General features: G+C 37.3%; 1 protein-coding gene across 1 annotated transcript; it reads left to right on the top strand.

The window, feature by feature from the left end:
- The first annotated feature begins 10,276 nt into the window (after window positions 1-10,276).
- On the top strand, window positions 10,277-14,142 carry LOC115728094. Its single transcript, XM_030658425.1, has 7 exons — window positions 10,277-10,444; window positions 10,703-10,789; window positions 12,005-12,190; window positions 12,873-13,043; window positions 13,135-13,188; window positions 13,444-13,590; window positions 13,768-14,142. The coding sequence occupies exons 1-7, from the start codon at window positions 10,277-10,279 to the stop codon at window positions 14,140-14,142; spliced, it is 1,188 nt and encodes a 395-aa protein (XP_030514285.1).
- Window positions 14,143-18,529: the final 4,387 nt, after the last annotated feature.

The following is an 18,529-nucleotide window of genomic DNA, read 5'->3' as shown; positions in this document are numbered from 1 at the left end:
TCCCCTCCTCTTTGGGTCGTTGCCAAAAATTAAAAAAAAAAGAATTAAAATTAATTCTTGCCTATAAATACATATGCTCCCCTTTTCATTTTTGTCACAAATTCTCCGAACAATCTCTCGAATTCTCTCCGAAATCCTCTCAAATCGCTCAAATTCTCCCAATTCTCTCAATCGGATTTTCGATCAATTCTCTCAAAAATGGCAAGTGGAAGCGAGAAATGCGACAAGGGCAAGATGACTATGGGAGATTCCGAGTATCCCATTCCTGAATATGATCCTCGTGAGTATGCAAGTTGAGAAGACGACGACGATAATATCAACTATGTCCCGATTCCGAACGTCGAGCACATCCCAACACAAGAAAGTCTTTATCCTCCCACTGGTGTCGAAGAAGGGTCAACGGCAAATGAGCCGGAACGGAAGGGCCGAGATAATACATCCAACTTGTGGCTACACTTCGACAAGGTACGTGATGAAGGCGAAGGTAAGTATAATATAAAATGTAAATATTGTTCGCAAACATATAAATTTACGAAAGGAGACGGTTACGGAACATTCCGTCGGCATTTGACGAAAAAACATCCAAAGCAAGCGAGGATCGACAATACGCAACAACAAATTTTTGGGTACGCCACTTCTAATCCTCATCCTATATTTCGTTTCACTGAAGCACTTTATAAACAAACATTAGGTGAATATGTTGCCCTTGATCGTGCTCCATTTAATACTGGTGAAAATTTTAATATGAAATATTTGATAAATACTACGTTGGTTCCCCAAGCGCCAACTATTCCAAAAAATACTCTTAAACGCGAAGTTTTTCATCTTTATAAAAAAGGAAAAAAAATCTTTAGCAAAATTTTTTGCGGAATTCAATGGACGTGTGCATATAGGAAGCAATATTTGGAGTGATCCTTGGCAAATTCATTCTTATATGGGTGTCACGTGTCATTGGATAGGTGATGATTGGAGGATTCAAAAAAGACTTATTGCATTCTGAGTTTTTGATGAAAGACATTCGGCTCATAATATTTATAGAATAATTAGGCAAGTTTTAGAAGAATATAATTTAATAAATAAAGTATTTTTAATTGGTTTTGATAATGCCGCCGCAAATACCGCTTCTATTCCCGAATTAGAAAATATTTGCAAACCCACTTTTGGCGGACAATTTTTTCACATTAGATGTGTTTTAAATTTATGTGTACAAGATGGTTTACGAACTCTTGACACTTCTCTCGCCCCAATAAAGAGTGCAATTAAATTTTTATGGAATCGTCCCCATTGTATGAAATCGTGGGGAAAATTTTGTAAACAAAATGGGAGAAGGGCAAGAAGATTTCCAAAAGATATTCCGACTCGTTGGAATTCTACGTACGAGTTGCTTCGTCAAACTTTTGAATATAAAGATTTATTATGTATGTTTATTTCACAAAATATTTCCGAAATTACTTTACTTCCTCAACATTGGGACGTTTGAAAGAAAATTTTAGATATTTTGAAAATTTTTAATGATGCTACTAAGACTTTATCTGGTATTTATTATCCTACTACGCATTTATTTTTAATAGAATGTGTTAATATTGGTAGTGTTTTTAGTGAATATGAAAATGATACCGAATTAGGTCGAACTATTTTAGTAATGCGAGAAAAATGGTTGCATTATTATTTGTAAATTCCTCTTGTCTATTTAGTTGGTATTGTTTTTGATCCGCGTATTAAATTAGACGATTTACATGATTATTTGAATGTGTATTATCATGATTGTTTACATTTGGAAGATTCAATAGATATTTCAAATATACTATGAGATGTTAAAGAATCTATAGTAGCATTATATGGAGAATTTTGTAGTAGATATGGTTTAAGTGATTCTGGATATTTACAATCTACTGCCTCACGTAGCGAAGGTGGTAATTCACTTAGTAGAGGGTATAATATACTTAAGAGTAGGCAAAAAAAACAAAAAGGGGCAACATGTAGTATTTCCGAATTAGAAAAATATTTAACCACTCAATTTGAGTTTTGTGATCCAGAACATAGTACAGATTTCGAAATCCTGAAGTGGTGGAAGAGTCACCAAATCGATTATCCGGTTCTCGCCCTCATCGCTCGTCGGATATTAGCAACCCCTTCTTCAACGGTTGCGGTTGAACAAGCATTTAGTGCTGGAGGATTAATTTTGGACTCTCGCCGTTCAAGATTAAGCCCGGACTCTGTGGAAGCTCAAGCTTGTGTTGGCGATTGGACGAGGGCGAAATATCGACACCAAGAGTTAGATCGTGAACACAAATTTTTTAGTGATGATGTTGGAGATACCACTGCCACGGGTACCACAACAGGTAGCGACGATTGACGATGAGGTAAGTTGGGGTTCTCAAAGGTAAAAGAACTACATGGGCTTTGATTCTTCTATCCCCAAGAAGATATATAGGCGCTTAATGATAATTCATTAAGTTCAAGCCCATTCCTCCTCTTTTTTTTTCCCCATATTTTATTACAATGTATAATTTAATTGTATTTTATAATTTATAATTTATTATGTTTATTTTATTATTTATTATTTTGAAAATTAATATTAAAAAAGGAATCGGAATGAACCGCCGATTACTAACTGGAACCGGAACCGGCCCGGAACCGGAACCGGAACTTACACAGCCGGTTCCTAAACCGGAACCGGCGGTTCCACCGAACCGGCCGTGTCTAACTATGGTCATTCCTCAATTTTTGAGGATTTCTAAAATTTTTTAGAAATTTTATGCAATTTTTCCTAATTTTTTGGATTTCTAAAACTATTTTTAGAATTTTTAAATTTTTTTTTAAAAGAAAACCTGTCAGAGTCAAACCGGTCAATGGACCGGTCAACATGATCCGGTTCGGGTCCGAACTGCGTGGAAACCAGTACCCAAAACGATGTTGTATCGGCTTTTGATCCTACGGCTCCTATTGAACCATGTGGCTAAATCTCGACCTTCGGATCGATCGATTATGATTGACGGCTCGGATTATACGAAGACTCAATCAAGATTGTCCGATCTAATTACCAAAATATACGGTCGAGATTGAATGGAGAGACTAGATCACAACTGTTCAATCTGCATACTAATCCTACGGCCACAATCGTACGACAAGACTAATTCTCGACCGTCCGATCAAAAATTTATTTTTTATTTTTGAAAATTCCAAAATCATTTTTGAAAATCTATTTATCGATTCGATGGTCATTACTCTAACACGTGGCCTAACCTAGACCGTCGGATCGTCTAATAGAATCAAAACAACCTTAACAGCTATGTTGACATGGCTGCCACGTGGCATGCTACGTCGGTGCCACATCAGCCTGTTTACTCATTGACCGCCATGTCACTATCTTCTTCCCTGACGAGACCGGCCGTCGAATTGACGGCCGAGACGTTTTTGGCGCCGATCGATGGTCAAACCTTTGCCAAATGGGATGAACCTGGTCCCATTCGACTCGTCTCAATGAGGCACACAACATATCTAAATCCTAGGCCCGATTATCCATAAAATCTACACACGGCAAGCAAATACTAGATCGGCAATCGCTATTCTAATCGGGCAATGCGGTGGATATCGAGCCAATTCCTTCACATAATAGCATCTATTTGAGTTCGGTAAGCATACCTGCGGGTCGGATTGACCTGGTTAGGTCTAGGACTACCAAGACAAGCTTCGACCGAATCGGCGATGGCAACAGGGTTCGAATGTAAGGCTCGACTTGATTTCAATGCAATCAAAGTATAAGGACATGCTCGGTAATGTTCAAAGTATAAAAAGCACACATGAATTTCAATGATTATGGTCGTGGACGAGATCCGCCGTTGGAACTCAACAAGAAGCTTGAATACTGGACGTACCTACTTAGAGGGAGTTAGGCCACAAAATTGGTGTCGATCGTCTCCTTGAGCTTTAGGCGAACTTTTGGAAGTAATTGCGAGCTTCGGTTTGCTCGAGAATGCTCTGACCGGCCTCTCTCGGTTCGAGCTCGAGACGCGACAATGGAGAGCGTCTCTCTCTCTCTCTCTCTCTCTCTCTCTCTCTCTCTCTCCGTGAAGTCCCCACTAAAAATGAGCCAATGCCCCTTTCTAGAATACGCGTGTACTACTTATTCCCAAATTTGAATTTTGCCACATACGAGGAAGGTGTACCAACTTGAAATCATGTGCCCCCACATGCCCTTTGGCTCGTCGATAGCGATAGAATTAGTTGGGATTCCGTCCAAGTCCGTCCGGCCTTCCGTTGAGCTCAAATGCACATGAGATGGCCAAATTTCGTGTTCTGTTGACTTTTGAGGGGCCGAAGGTTTAACCGGCTATTTCGCCGTGTTACGGTGATCGTTTGGCCCGAGACCGGTCCTGATCGACGAGGCACGAGCTGATGATCAAAACGCCTACCATCGTTCATCCAATTATAGTCAAATTGACCCTCAATTTCTTGGTTGAAATTCGACCTTCAAAATTGTGAAATGGTGCAAAATGTAGGTTGAAAATGAGCAGTGTTCGACCAGGTCACTGGGTCCGACCCGGTTCAACCCGGTCGAATCAATTTCTTGAAATTGATTTGGAAATTCTTGGAATTTGTCGAATTAAATCACATAATTGGAATCAACATGATGAATCCTATTCAAAAATACTGTTTTCCCTAAAAGTTTATTGCAAATTGGACAAAAACCCCAAATTGGGGTTTAGGATTCGATTAAGAAAATCGTGCAATTGAAAACCTAAATATGCAATTCAGCTCTCAATACCTATGCCAATCGATTCATAATGGTGAAAAACATAGGGCAGTGACCTTACCTTTAGTTTGAATAGTATTTAGGAACTAAATTGAAAGATTTTTGTGTATTTAAGTCCAATTCATGCAATTCACGCAATTGGATAAAATTGAAGTGCGAGATACTAGAATTGAATATTATAACTCTAAAGCTACAAAAATTGCAAATTAAAAGACTCAAAGGGCAATTTTTGGGCAATTTCAATTCGATGTGTAGTGAAGGAACACATAAAATTGAACTTGAATTTTGAATTTTTGTGAGGTCAAAATGAAAATGGAATTAAAATAAAAATATAGACTATCTTTCTATATTTTCGTGACCTCAAAAACTATTTTTCTTGATTTTTCAACCATTTTTCTATTTTCGAAAAATATTAAAAATGCGAAAAATATAAAAAAGTTATTTTTTGATTAAAAATGGTTCCTTAGGATTGGCCAAGGCTACTAAAGTTGATTTTGTAATTTTTCAACTTTTTATGAATTTTTTTATGAATTTTTCAAACATAAACCGAGAAAAGACTGATTAAAAATCATGTGTCAACACTATAAAGGACAACTTCTATAATCCCCGAAAGAGCTCATCATTGCACCAATTAAATGATTTGGGCTACCAAAACCATATAGTCTCAAGGACTAAATTGAAAACAAATCAAAAGTTCAAGACCACATTTAACAAATTAAAGTTCGGAGACTAAATTGTATATTAGGCTAAAATTTTGAGATCATATTGAACAAATTAAAAAACCATAGATTATATAGTTAAAATTAAGTAATCATTTGTTTCCTTTTCTTCATTTTCTTCCTTCCTTATGTTGTTCTCATATCTTCCCGCATAAGTTGAACCGGACAACTTCTATAATCCATGAAAGAGCACATAATTGCACGAAGGGTGGCGCTATTTCTACCTTCATTTTGGCTAAGACACTCATCTTTTCAATTAATAGATCAAAATATCATTCTCTCTCTTCAAGTTATTGTTTCTTTCTCTCTTTTTTTTTTATCAACCTAACCAACATAACTACTTTTATTTCTATTTTCCTTTCGGATATCAAATTCACAATGTAACCATCAAATTACACCCAATAAAATATCATTCTAAGATGCAACATGTTATCACTTTTCCTAGAGAAGTTCGTTATTCTTAATTTATGTTCTCATGCTTTTAATTAGAAAATTTATATAAAATGTTAGAAATTGCTAGTTATAATGACTTATTAATACACAATTAACTGTCGATTTTTTATGAAATAATTTGAGGAAAACTTTATTTCAAAGTTGAAATCGAAAATCCAATATAATTATCAAGCAGATTTTGATTTGTGGGTAATTTTCAAATAGACTTATAGGTTTCTAAAGTTATAAATTGCTTATTTGTGCTTTTTTTTTTTTTTGCTTTTCACATTTTAATATGAATTGCAAGATGGGGTTGAAAATTTGTTTGCACATTCTGCACTTTCAAACTCGCATAAAATTTTTTTGGGGAAAATTTTAAGCATATTTTAAAATTTTTTTATCCACTTGCTATGAGATTGAATTTACAATTGATATTAATTTCTTTCATTATATCAAAAGTTGAACAACATGATATTTCATGTTTTTTTCCTCTGTGTTATCTGTTTTAATCATATCTAAAGACAAATATATTTGACGTTTTATTTTGCTTTTAACAAATTAATCTTTTATATTTTGTGATCAATTTTCCTTTTTATTGGGATTCACTAAAAATAAAGGTAGATTTGTGGATTAGTCTGATAAAAAATAAATATTTAATCGAAAAAAGAGGAGGGTGTTTTATTAAATTAACTAGCAAAAAGGAGTATCTTAGTCAAAAGGGGAGTGGAAATAGCGTTGCCCTTGCACGAGCACGAATGGTGCTTCCAAATGCTTGAGGAATGTGATAGCGAAAAAGGGTGGCTGTCCATTGTGAACCAACACTATTATATGTTTACCAAGATTGCTTACCCAATCTATTTATAAAGGGGCGTCCACATCTTGTCAGATTTTCCACGTGTCCCGCAATCTAAAATTAGGGTTTAACGCAGCGGCAAAATTTTCGTGAATCAACTTTTGTACCGTCCAGCAAATTATGGTTACTGAACATCAATATTGCTCCGACCAAAAAAAAAACACATCAATAGTGCACGTGCTGGTTAAATCTCGTCCTTAATCAAATGCTGTAGATGGGAAAACTACCAACAAAATCCTAAATCTATTGCATAGTGCTAATCCGGTGCTAATTTTTTTTTTGGTTGATTTACTCCCGAACCTTTTGTATTAATGTAAATTTAATTCATTTGATCGGTTGGAGTTGACGTAACGCCACCGGCATTGATATGGATAACTTTTAACAGTATTTTAATAATTTTTTAATTTTTGAATTATTTATTATATTTTTTAAAATATTTTTTTACTGTCTTTTTTTTCCTTTTATTTTCTTCGTTAGGGCCGGCGGTATAGGTGAGGTCTCGCGGCTCTCGCTTATATTTAGGCTAGTGGGAAAGTCAATTGGTACAACATCACGGGAACATGGGAGGTAACCGATACAATCCCCCATCGAGGTGTGTGAGTAGTGAGGAACCTTCTGATTTTGTCGTTTAGTAATTCAAACGTGCAGATATCATTCCCAATCTTCCGCCTGTCTAGGGTTAGTTCTCCTAGTCCTAGGATCGCCTACTTTTTGATGAGTAATATGATTGTTTATTTATTTATACTTTAATTCGAACCAAGTGCTTGACCACTCAATTAACTCATCAAAAATTACGTCTGTACTTTAGTGCTCACATTATGAAATTCCGGAGGACTATTTTCTCCTATATATGGGCCTCTCTAGAGCAACTGTATAAATGCAAAAGACTTTAGATTAAAGGGTTTTCATAAAAAGCATTTAGTATACACTTTTAGCTTTAGGCTAAAGGTGGTAGCTCAGCCCAAGGTAGGGCCTGGGTTTGGACCAAGTCTGGTTTTAAGGAATTAATAATATAATCAAAAATAAAATATAAGTACTAGATGATATCAAAATTTCCAAAAATTAGAAAATGGATTAGGAAAATATCTTTGCTTGCCTTTTTAGTGTAATTAGTGCTTTTATTTGTCTGATTGATAGTTTTTCGCACATCTAATTGCATGATTTTTTTTTTTTTTTTGCATTTGTTTCCTTAGATGAATATTAGGACCTTGATGCATGTTTTTAATGGGTAGATTAGGAGGATGATTAGAATTTAATTTGGGGGTTGATAACGCTAGTCTACTGCCATGTGCACGCAAGTGGAGGCTAGCTATGGTTAACCTTAATTAATTAAATCCTCAAATTAATTAGTTGATTATGGTGTTGATCGAATGACATGAGTTACATTGGTTTCTTGAATCGAACTCTTGTTTAATTGGTGTATGTCGTGGTTAACTTGAGCATCGAATGGAACTGACATCGCGGCGGTGGCCAAGAGCTTGAAGTCCCATGGCGGTAGTCCGAGGCAACTTCAGTATAGTTAGACTAGTATGTAATATCATTAGGTTTTAACTAGTTTAAGTTCTAAATAGTACAATCAAATAAACTTAGAATCACCCAATAAATGGTTAGATTAGCTTTAGCTAGCTTTGCCAGCATAACTAGTATATATAGAATCACCTTAGACAGAAAATAGCCTTTAGTCCCAAGCTTCCGAAGTCCATGTCCTGAGGCTTAAGAGTAAGGCTGTGTATTTTATTCGCTCAACGTCGTATCAGTTACTACTTCACACTTAAATAGTTGCTTTCAATAGCTTGAGTATTTACTTAATTGCACTACTTTTCAGCAGATTGTGTGTTAATTTCTTGTATATATTAAGCTAGAACTAGTTTAGAAGTTTAAACGAAAATGGACTTACATAAACAGTTGTTTGATAACCTAGAAATTGTTTTTGATAGCTTTAAGATGCATAATGGAGAATCAAGATTGCATGGCCATTTTAGGTAAACAACCCATTAGTTAGTGGTATCGAAAGAGTGCTAACTAGATGATTAGCGTAAATAAAACCCTAACCCTAGAATCTCTAATCATGTAAAAATCAAGACGACACTCTCACATCTCAATTGGTTTCTAGCCGACCCCGCTAGTGGCGACTCCTAATTAATTACTTAGGTTCCTTAAAAGACTTAAAAACGAAAAGTCCTAACATCGCACGAGGTATAGGTATGGGAGAGCCCATGCCTAAATCATGGGCCATTGGCCCGCGTTTGTAGGCAATATCCCTAAGCAATTTTCCACCTTGAAACTGTCATGATAGAGACGAATAAAACTTCATATCCAATGGTCAGATTGATGGCCCGATCTTGGATAAGTGAAAACATAAGATCTCGCTTGTCCGTAGTTTTGATAAACTACATTCCCCATTTAAGATAGGTTTAGTCCTACGTTAGTCATTAGGCTCACCTTAGTTTTTTTATTTTTGGTCAAAAGGCTTACCTTAGTTTGAATAGCAAACTTTTGAGGGCTCATGTCTCAAGATTCAATAACCATGCCATGTATATTCTTTGCTCGACATCATATCAGATTTTATATTTTGTCACTTAGATAATCGCTTTCAATACTTGAGTGTTGCACTCCCGCCTTGTCATTTCAATAGCTTAATTGTTATTTTCCTTTTCGAAACTAGAACAAGGATTAGTTTAGAACTTCAACAAACTACCAACAAAGACAATTGCTTGATCATTATAAATGATTTGATACCTTTAGGCTTGAAATTGTATATCAAGATTGCATAATCATTTAGGTAAACAACCAACTAGTTAAGGTACAAAAAAAAAGGGGTGCTAATAAAAATATTAGCATAACAAAATCCCCTTACTTAGAAATCTATGGTTGCGTAAGAAACAAGACGAATATCCCACATCTTGCTTGGTTTCTAGCCGACCCCCACTAATGGCTAGTGGCGACTCCTAGTAATGCTTAGGCTAAAAACTTAAAATGAAGTGTGAAACGTCATGCGAGATGTGAATTTGAGAGAGCTCGAGTCTACATATTAGACAATCCCTCTAAACTCATTCCCGAAGGGCCTTCGGGGAAGGTCGCGACATGTGTCCAAAAAGTAGATGACTGGCCTAACGGGACTGCCACATAAGCGATTTTTAGCCAAATTTAGTCCGATGGACTCAATTGGCAAAACGTGAAAATGTTTAAAACTTAATTGGCAAAATTAAAAGGTCTAGGACTGAATTTACAAAAAATTCAATAGGTTTTAAGATTTTTGAAACAATTTTCTCATATCTGATCTTTCTGTTATGGTATGTTTTTCCTTCCTTATTTTTTGATTCATTGGGAGCTTCATGGTAAATTCCTTCCCTATATCTACAACAATCCTCTGCCATTTGCCTTGAAAAGATCTATATGATATATACAATTTCCATAATTTGTCGTAAAATTTTAAAAAGGATCCATCACCTGCCTCTTATAGGGTGCTATTACGCTATCATCACACGAACAGATCCTCACCGAATCGATCCAGAGATGTACATGATGGAGATGAAAGCAATCGCGTTGCTTGCAATTCACTGCTTCACCCTTTTCCACGACGGCCACGGACTGTCCGAGCACGGTCCTCTCACTAAAGAAGAAGAGTCGGAGCTTGAAGGGCAGCTCAAGACCCTCAATAAACCTCCCGTTAAGACTTTAAAGGTACGAGATTTGCCGTCATCATCAAAGGATTCGGTTGGCATATCTGGTTGTATCGAAGTATCCCGAAGGATGGACGTCATGATAGGAAGTTGAAAGAGACTCACAAAATGATAATTCTAATTGCAGATATGTAGGATGTGAGGGTAGATTTCCAGAAATGGTGCATATGTGAAATTTCTCTTTATCCTGTATGATACTATGTTCTACCAATTATCTCTTCAAAAGAGAGATGAAATTCTTGGTTCTCATTTGGTGCAGGCATTCAATGAAGATGTCATAGACTGCATCGACATTTACAAACAACCAGCTTTTGACAATCCTTTACTTAAAAACCACAAGATCGAGGTACAGATTGATAAATGTCTTTTTTTTTTTTTGGTCCAAGATTGATAAATGTCTTATTATCGTAGAGTTTATCAAATTTCTCATTCTCAGTACTTCTTGATGATATGATAGCGGTTCCTCCTTTTCACATTCGGTGATTGTAATTAGTTGATACGCTGCGTCTTTCCTCCAAAAGTATTTGATCTATAACTGCATTATTGACGTGAAAAAACAATAGTATTTCATTAAATAAAAATGTTGACCTTTTATTTTATTCACCACCACCTAGAAATTTAGGCAGTCAATCCTTCGTTCCATCTCAATGAGGCACTTGTTTTGGCCAAATAAACCAGCACACGTCTTGCGAAAAACCTTTATATGTATGGAATATCATAAACATTTGTCATTCATTCACTAGCAAGTTTGTGCAAAAATGAAAAACAAAAGGTAACAAAGGAAAACAAATAGAAAGTAATAGAATTTGATTTAGATTATTTTAAGGATAAGAAAGATGTGATTTAATCTTTACAAACTTTGAGAGATTTATGTAATCATATGATTATTGTGTTTCTTTTAGTTTACCATTTTGTCTTATACCAACCGAGGCTAGATCTGAGTACCGATTGAAAATTTGTACTTTTTATGAGACAAGAAAAAGTTTGGACCAGAATTGGGATTCGAAAAGTGGTTTTTGTTATGAGAAAAAAAAAAAAGAAAAAAGTTTGAGTCAGAATTAACGCACAGTTTAAAATTTGTGTCTTTGTATGAGACAAATAAAGTTTGGGCATTGCGATACTAAAATTGGTGCCTTCTTAGGAAATAAGGAAAAGTTGTCCACCATTTTTTTTTCGTCCATTTTGATTAGAAGCCAATTTTATTTCTTCTCTCCCTTAACACTAATAATGAGGGCATTATTTCATTTTCCTTTTCTCGCTATCTTCATTTTTCATTAATTTGTAACTCGTCATTTAACGAGTTTTATAATTTTTCTCATATGTGAAAATTTTACGAGACTACTTGTGGTATACCGAGTAATGTTTAAAACATTTCTGTAGAAAACATAGGCTATATGAAATATCATCTAACTTTCATAAATAAGTAAATTTCTCTAAATAGTACCTGTAGAAATTCTACGATTATATAATTAACTGTCTTTTATCTTTTGTGTTACCTTCTATTTTATTTCATATTTATCCATTATATGAGTACTGCAGAATTATTCAATCTTTTTTACAGACAAAGCCGAGGCCTTCATCGGCTGGAGTCAAGAGGGAAAGAACAGCACAAGCTACTCTAGTTGACCAACCGTACTTGTTGGGCGAATGTCCCACTGGAACCGTTCCTATTCGCAGGACAACTAAAGATGATTTACTAAGACAACACTTTTTTGCGAAGACATTTGTAGCACCTCCTATTACTCACGTAAGCAATTTCCTTCCCGATAAAACTTACTTCGTTCTTGATTTCGTGTCGAAGGCCAATAATAGTCAATTAATATCAAAACTTAAGTTAATAAACATAGATAAGCTTATTAATACTAAAAAAATCAGGTGAAGGAATAAATACATAACGTTTTTTTTACGATCACTTGAGTGTCATAATTTTTTCTTTAAAATAAAAAACATTCACTTGCATGTTATTACTTTCAATTGATAACGCTAGTACTATAAAATTTGAAAAGTTTACCACAAGTCCCGCACCGCGTAAGACTTCCATCACTTGTGTTGAATGTTTTTTAAATTATGGAGAATTCAAGTTGGCAAGGACAAACTTGAAGAATGCGTAGACATGACGTATTACCATTTGATTGTGGAGGGCTAGTCATGTAGCCTATCTAGAAGCATAAATAATTTACGATTTAGATCTGTTCAAATCTATTTATGTACTTAAACACTAAGCAAATAATCATGACTTCAACAAAAAAGAAATCTTAAAATTGATAGCCTTTTGCTTACCGTTCTTTCGAATCTGTAGCAATTACTTTATAATTTAAACATGGTCCCCTTCAAGCACGTAAATAGGAAACTCTTACGAATATGTTCGATGATTCGCCTGTTATCGTGGAAGTTAATTTTGACATTTTGGAGAAATTATCGTTTCCCAGTTCGCGTTCTTGAGCGTCGAGGCCTACAAACAAGGTCCTCTACACGGGGCAGAAGGATTTATCAATGTCTATAATCCCAACGTCGAAGCTGGACAATTCAGCACGAGTCAAATCTTGATTACCGACGGTCCGGAGGAACTATCAGTCAGCAAAATCGAAGTTGGATGGATGGTAGTTTTCTATTTTGGCTCACCTATTAATGTGTTTTTTCGTGTTTGCTGCTGTTTCGATTGCTTAAGGGTGATATATTGTAACATTGCAGGTGAATCCCGATCTCTACGGCGACTCACTCACTCATTTCTTCACTCGTTGGACAGTAAGTCCCTTTCTCATAGCAATGTCCTAACCAAATTAAAACTTCAGACACCTATTAGCTTGAACTAAGTAAACTCGAGCTAGTCGGGCTTCACGTGAACATGGTTGAGGCGAGTTAGAATTGGCTGGTTGAACTCGAGGAGCTCACGAGTACCTGGCCTCGGTTGCACCTCGAACAACAGGCCTCCTGGTCGTGGAATTTTCGATATTCATGCTTTATTTTCGCAAGGTGTACAAACTATTGTAATTTTCACAGGGAGGTGGTGGCGATGGAACGGGATGCTACGACATGGCTTGTCCTGGTTTTGTGCAGACCAATCGCAAGATTCCCCTCGGATTTGTGTTGCAAAATGTCAGTGTTTATGGTGCGCGTCCACACGACATAATTGTTCGAGTTGATCGGGTAAAGCCCTACCCTGTACTAAGATTTCCCTTCTTGTCTTTCGCACCTTAGCATCAGAATCCTATGCTGCAATATTGTGTCCTTAGCTTATCTACACAACTTCCGAAGGAGTATGTCAACTTTCTAGTTAGTTATTTCTCACGTACATCCCTTTTTGACCGATGATTTTCGTGACAGGGTCCCGGAGAATCTTGGCGGTTGTTGTATGGAGAATACAGAGACGAAATTGGCTACTGGCCCAGAGATTTATTCCAATATTTCGGCAGCGGTGCATCAAGCATAAGATTTGGAGGACAAGTAGGCCACCTCCCTGACCGCCCGAGCCCTCCGATGGCGAACGGTCGCTTCCCGGACCACGAATTCATCCACTCTGGCTACATCCGACAAATCCGCTACGTGAACAGCCACAATTTAGTGATAGACTTTGATCCGAACGTTACAGCGACTCATGTGGACGTTCCGCTCTGTTACAACGTGTTCGACGAAGGGCATTTAATAGGCGACGCAGGATACTGCACGACGTTCGGTGGACCGGGTGGAAATTGCGATTAAGCAATGTTTTTCATATGGCGGACAAGAAAAATAAAAATGAAAAAGCCATCTTTTCATTTGTCTGACTGTTTCCGACGAAGTGAATTGTAATGGGTGCTAAATGAGTCGTGTCTACAGTTGGTTATTGCGCATGTAATAGTGTTGGGTGAGCATGAGCCTACACATCTTTTCATGGACATCACCCTCCTCTCGCCAGTATAATGATCCATCAACCCCTGGCCTTCCTTTCATGCTCCATGGAACCCATCCTTACCGCCGGAAAAAATATGTTCTTGGCCGCCTTCTCATCGACCCATCTAAACCCCCTCGATACTTTCCCTTTCCATGGATAGACCCTTCAATCATCACATTCCATTCACCAGTTCACACCCTCACCTTTACCCGCGATAGCCCTCGGTCTTTGAGAGGGTTATACGCCTACTTCCAGGCCCTGCATACGTTTTAGAAGTGTTGGTCGCTTGTTTGTAAAACAAATAAAGAGGTGTCTTGTCCCACTTGATGGTTAATTTTATTTGTTATTGACGAAAGGACACGAGTGTGTATTTATTCAATTGCCGGTTATTTTCTAAAACACTCTTATAACCTTTGAAATGTTGCGTCTCTTCAAAAATTTTATCCATAAATTACTAAACATTTCTGTACAATTTAACTGTAATGTCCTAGTGAAACAGTGCAATTGTTCACTTAGGATTTGCGATTATTTTTTAATATCAATCTTGTCCAATGGTTGCAACTTTTCAAACTTGACAGTTTTGGACATGAAGAGTTGCACTGGTTCAATTTAACAATTTTTGACCTTAAAAAAGTTGCAACCTTTCATAACAAATTGTTTTTTCGAATAATGAAAAGGCGTAATTCAATAAACTATTTTCGGACGCGAAGAGTTGTATGAGAATTAGCTACTTTTTGGACAAGAAAAGGTGTGCTCTTTTGTCATTATATATTCAACTATTCTATTCATTTTCAGAACTTACTTCTTCAATTTCAGATTTTCGTCTCTTTACAAAAGAGACACAGCTTCTTTTCTGATTGTTTCACTAGGGAGTTCTTGGAGAAATATTAGAATTGCTAGTTAATATTGTCGCTTGATATTCTGTTGTATCCTGAAGGATCTTTCCTTGTAAAATTTAGCAATGTTGTGAGGCAAATAATTCCCTAAAGAAAGTGTTATCACGCTCAGAGTTTGATTCCATTATTCATCCTATTCAGTAAATTTACCAATACAAACTTCCCTCAATCAACTCGCTTCCTCCACAAGCATACCTGGCCTCACTGGGGCTTGTGCTTCAACCTTCCTCTCCTCGGTGGCCTTTGGGCCTTCTCTGTCCAAGATTGATATCAAGGTTGAATCATATTGTATTAGCATAATGAAAGGTGATATGGTGAATGAGAGAAGACCGGCTGCAATATGTCGAAGAATCGGGAATTTGTGGTCAAAGGACTCTGCAGCTAACGTGTTAAGGAAATTCCTGAGGAGAAAAAGATTGAGTGTAACCCAATCTTTCTAGTAAAAAAAAAATTTTAATCTTTCTAGGAAAGCTCCATTCTAAGCTCAATGCCAACTTTCAAGCTTTTCTTTCCACAATGAAGAAAGCATAGAAGATGGCGGATGTTGTGGGGGATAAACCTAACCAGGGATTATTTACCTTTACGTTCCGTTCGAAGACCGAAAAGACGAGAGTATTAGCCGGTAGCCCATGGTCCTTCTTGGGCAATCTTCTAGTCCTCCGATAGGTGGACCCAAAAATATCGATCCACCTGTTGAAGTATCTGTTGTTGTCTTACATCGATTGTGAATAGGTCGTGTATGTATTGACACATGATTTTTAATCAATTTTTCATTAGTTTTGTTTTCTAAAAATTCTCAAAAATTCACAAAAAATCAAAAAATTAAAAAATCAACATTGGAAGCCTTGGCCAAGCATAAGGAACCAATTTTGAACAAAAAATAATTTTTCATATTTTTCTCATTTTTTTAATATTTTCGGAAAATAGGAAAATATTAGAAAATTCATAAAAAATGCTTTTCGAGGTCACAAAAATACACAAAAATGTCCAATATTTTTAATTTAATTCCCTTTTCATATTTACTTCATAAAAAATGGAAAATTGAATCCAATTTTAGGTGTTTCTTTATAATGCCTAGAGTTGAATTTGCATAAAAAATACCAATTGAGTCTTTTTATTTGCAATTTTTGCACATTTTAGGTCCAGACATTCAATTGCAGTCCCTTTGAACTTCAATTTTATCAATTGCACCTCCAATTGCACGAATTGCACAAATTAGGCAAAATCCCTAAAATTCTTTGCAATTTAGTCCCTCAATTTCTTAATTTTTTGAAATTACTTTTAATTGGGAGACTTTCTCTGCAAAATTGGACCACCCCCTAGGATTTTGACACATTCTGAATCAATTGGCATGGGTCTCATAGTCCAATTTGGTCGAATTGACATCCAATTGAACTTTTCCCCAAAATTGGCAATTTTGGAAAATTTGGGGTTTTTGTGCAAATTGATAGAAAATTTTGGGCAAAATTGCATTTCTAGATAATATCCAAGCCCCTAAGTGCAATTTTGAGGTTTAATTTCGAAAATTCCCCACCAATTTTATTTAATTTTGAAAATTATGGGAATTTTACTGTCTGAACCGGTTCAAACCGGTCTGACCGCCGGTCGGACCGGTCGAACCGGTCCCGAATAGTTCATCGTCTTCCCCAACTTACTCGCGCGAATTACAAGTTGAAGGCCGAGATTCATCATTCAAATTAAAGATCAATTCGACCATAATCGATTCAATTGACGTGGGGCTTTTGATCCTTAGGTGGTGGCGCGTCGATTGTCACCGGCGGCACGGCTAATGGCCGCCGGAGCACGGCGAAATCGCCAGCGTCCGAAAGTCAACATTTTCAAGTTTAAGTGCAATTCATGCTCATTTTGGCTCGACGAAGCTCTAACGAGACTTGGACAGAATCCTAGTGATTTCGTCACCGTCCGTCGAGCCAAAAATCACGTGATTGCACGTGATAGCATCTCGGCCAAGCTTCACCCGACGCGCGTGATTTCAAAAAATGAGTATAAAAGGCGAGAAGGTTCTAGAGCGAAGAGGAGGTTCATTCGCACTCGCACGTAAACGGAATAGAGAGAGAAAGAGAGAGAATTAGAGCGAGAGGCTCTCGGGCGACGCTATTGACGAAGTTGCGGGTCGAAGCTTCGCGACTTCATCCCAGACGATTCAGGCCAAACCAGAGTGGCGGATTGTCACCGGAAGCTCACCCGAACCAAAAGGAAGCGATCGGTATAGCTCGATTGATCCGGAACCTCCAGAAACGGTGAGTTCACTTCTTGAGCTTGATACTGTGCGATCATGGCATCATATGTTCTCGAGCATATTCCTTGAAATTGTTGTGTGCCTTTTACTTCTTGGACTTCACTGACCATGATCGCATCCTTTTTATACATCGATTTTGCCCGAGTCACCCGAGTCGAGCCTCCAGCATTGTTCGGTCTCGTCGAACCTCGGCCGAGCTTTCCTAGCCTTCGCGAGCTTGATCAGAGCTCAAGGTAAGTGTTTTGAACTCGTGATTATGCCTGCCCGTGAATGAATCGAGTTGTTATGCTCTGGATTGCTTGAATGAACTCTGCAACTTTAGCACCGTACGATCTTGATTCATGCTAATTTCGTGAATGAAATCACTTGATTTTTATAAATGTTAGTCCGGATGTTGAATCGAGTCTATCGGTGGTGGTTTCGAGTCATTCCGGCGAGATCTCACCGTTAGATCTCGCCGGAGAAACGACGGCCGTCCATTCTATGTCGTCGAGAGGAAGAAGACGACGCCGACGTGGTTCGGTCAACAGGTCAACTAGCTTAGGTGGCGCTCTGTGATAGGTCCGGCTTGGATCTGAGTCGGCTCGGCCGTTGGCGCGAGCGGGCTGACTCAGATCCGATCCAACGGCCGAGATAAATAGGGTAGTTTGATTCTCGGCCGTTGGATCTGATTTTTGTATTTTCATTAATTCAATATATTAGATAGAAATTAGGAAAATAAAGAAACGGCGTCGTTTAGGTTATTAAGCGTGCGACGTCGTTCAAAGTACAAACCCGGATGCGTCGTCGTTTCAGGGTGTAGAAGGAATGGACGGTCCGGATCAATTATAGGTTAGATTATGGCCGTTCATGCATTTAAGTAAAGTGTCATCGTTTTATAGCTAAGTGAGTTGACAGTCTAGATTGAATCTTAGTTTAGATCGTGACCATTTATCTGTTAGTCCGGGCGACGTCGTTTGGTGAATAGAGCAAAAGTGTCGTCGTTTTGAACTTTAGGCATGATGAACGGCCGGGATTAGGTCTAGGTAAGATCGTGACCGTCCATGCTTTTAAAGAATC

Source organism: Rhodamnia argentea, chromosome 3, assembly GCF_020921035.1.
Source record: "Rhodamnia argentea isolate NSW1041297 chromosome 3, ASM2092103v1, whole genome shotgun sequence".
NCBI lineage: Eukaryota > Viridiplantae > Streptophyta > Magnoliopsida > Myrtales > Myrtaceae > Rhodamnia > Rhodamnia argentea.
This window is presented reverse-complemented; position numbering and strand designations above follow the sequence as displayed.

Coding starts and splice junctions, on each gene's coding strand:
- LOC115728094 (XM_030658425.1), top strand. CDS start 10,277: ATGTACATGATGGAGATGAAAGCAATCGCGTTGCTTGCAATTCACTGC. Junction 13,044..13,134: donor AAATCGAAGTTGGATGGATG/GTAGTTTTCTAT, acceptor GTAACATTGCAG/GTGAATCCCGATCTCTACGG. Junction 13,591..13,767: donor TAATTGTTCGAGTTGATCGG/GTAAAGCCCTAC, acceptor TTTTCGTGACAG/GGTCCCGGAGAATCTTGGCG.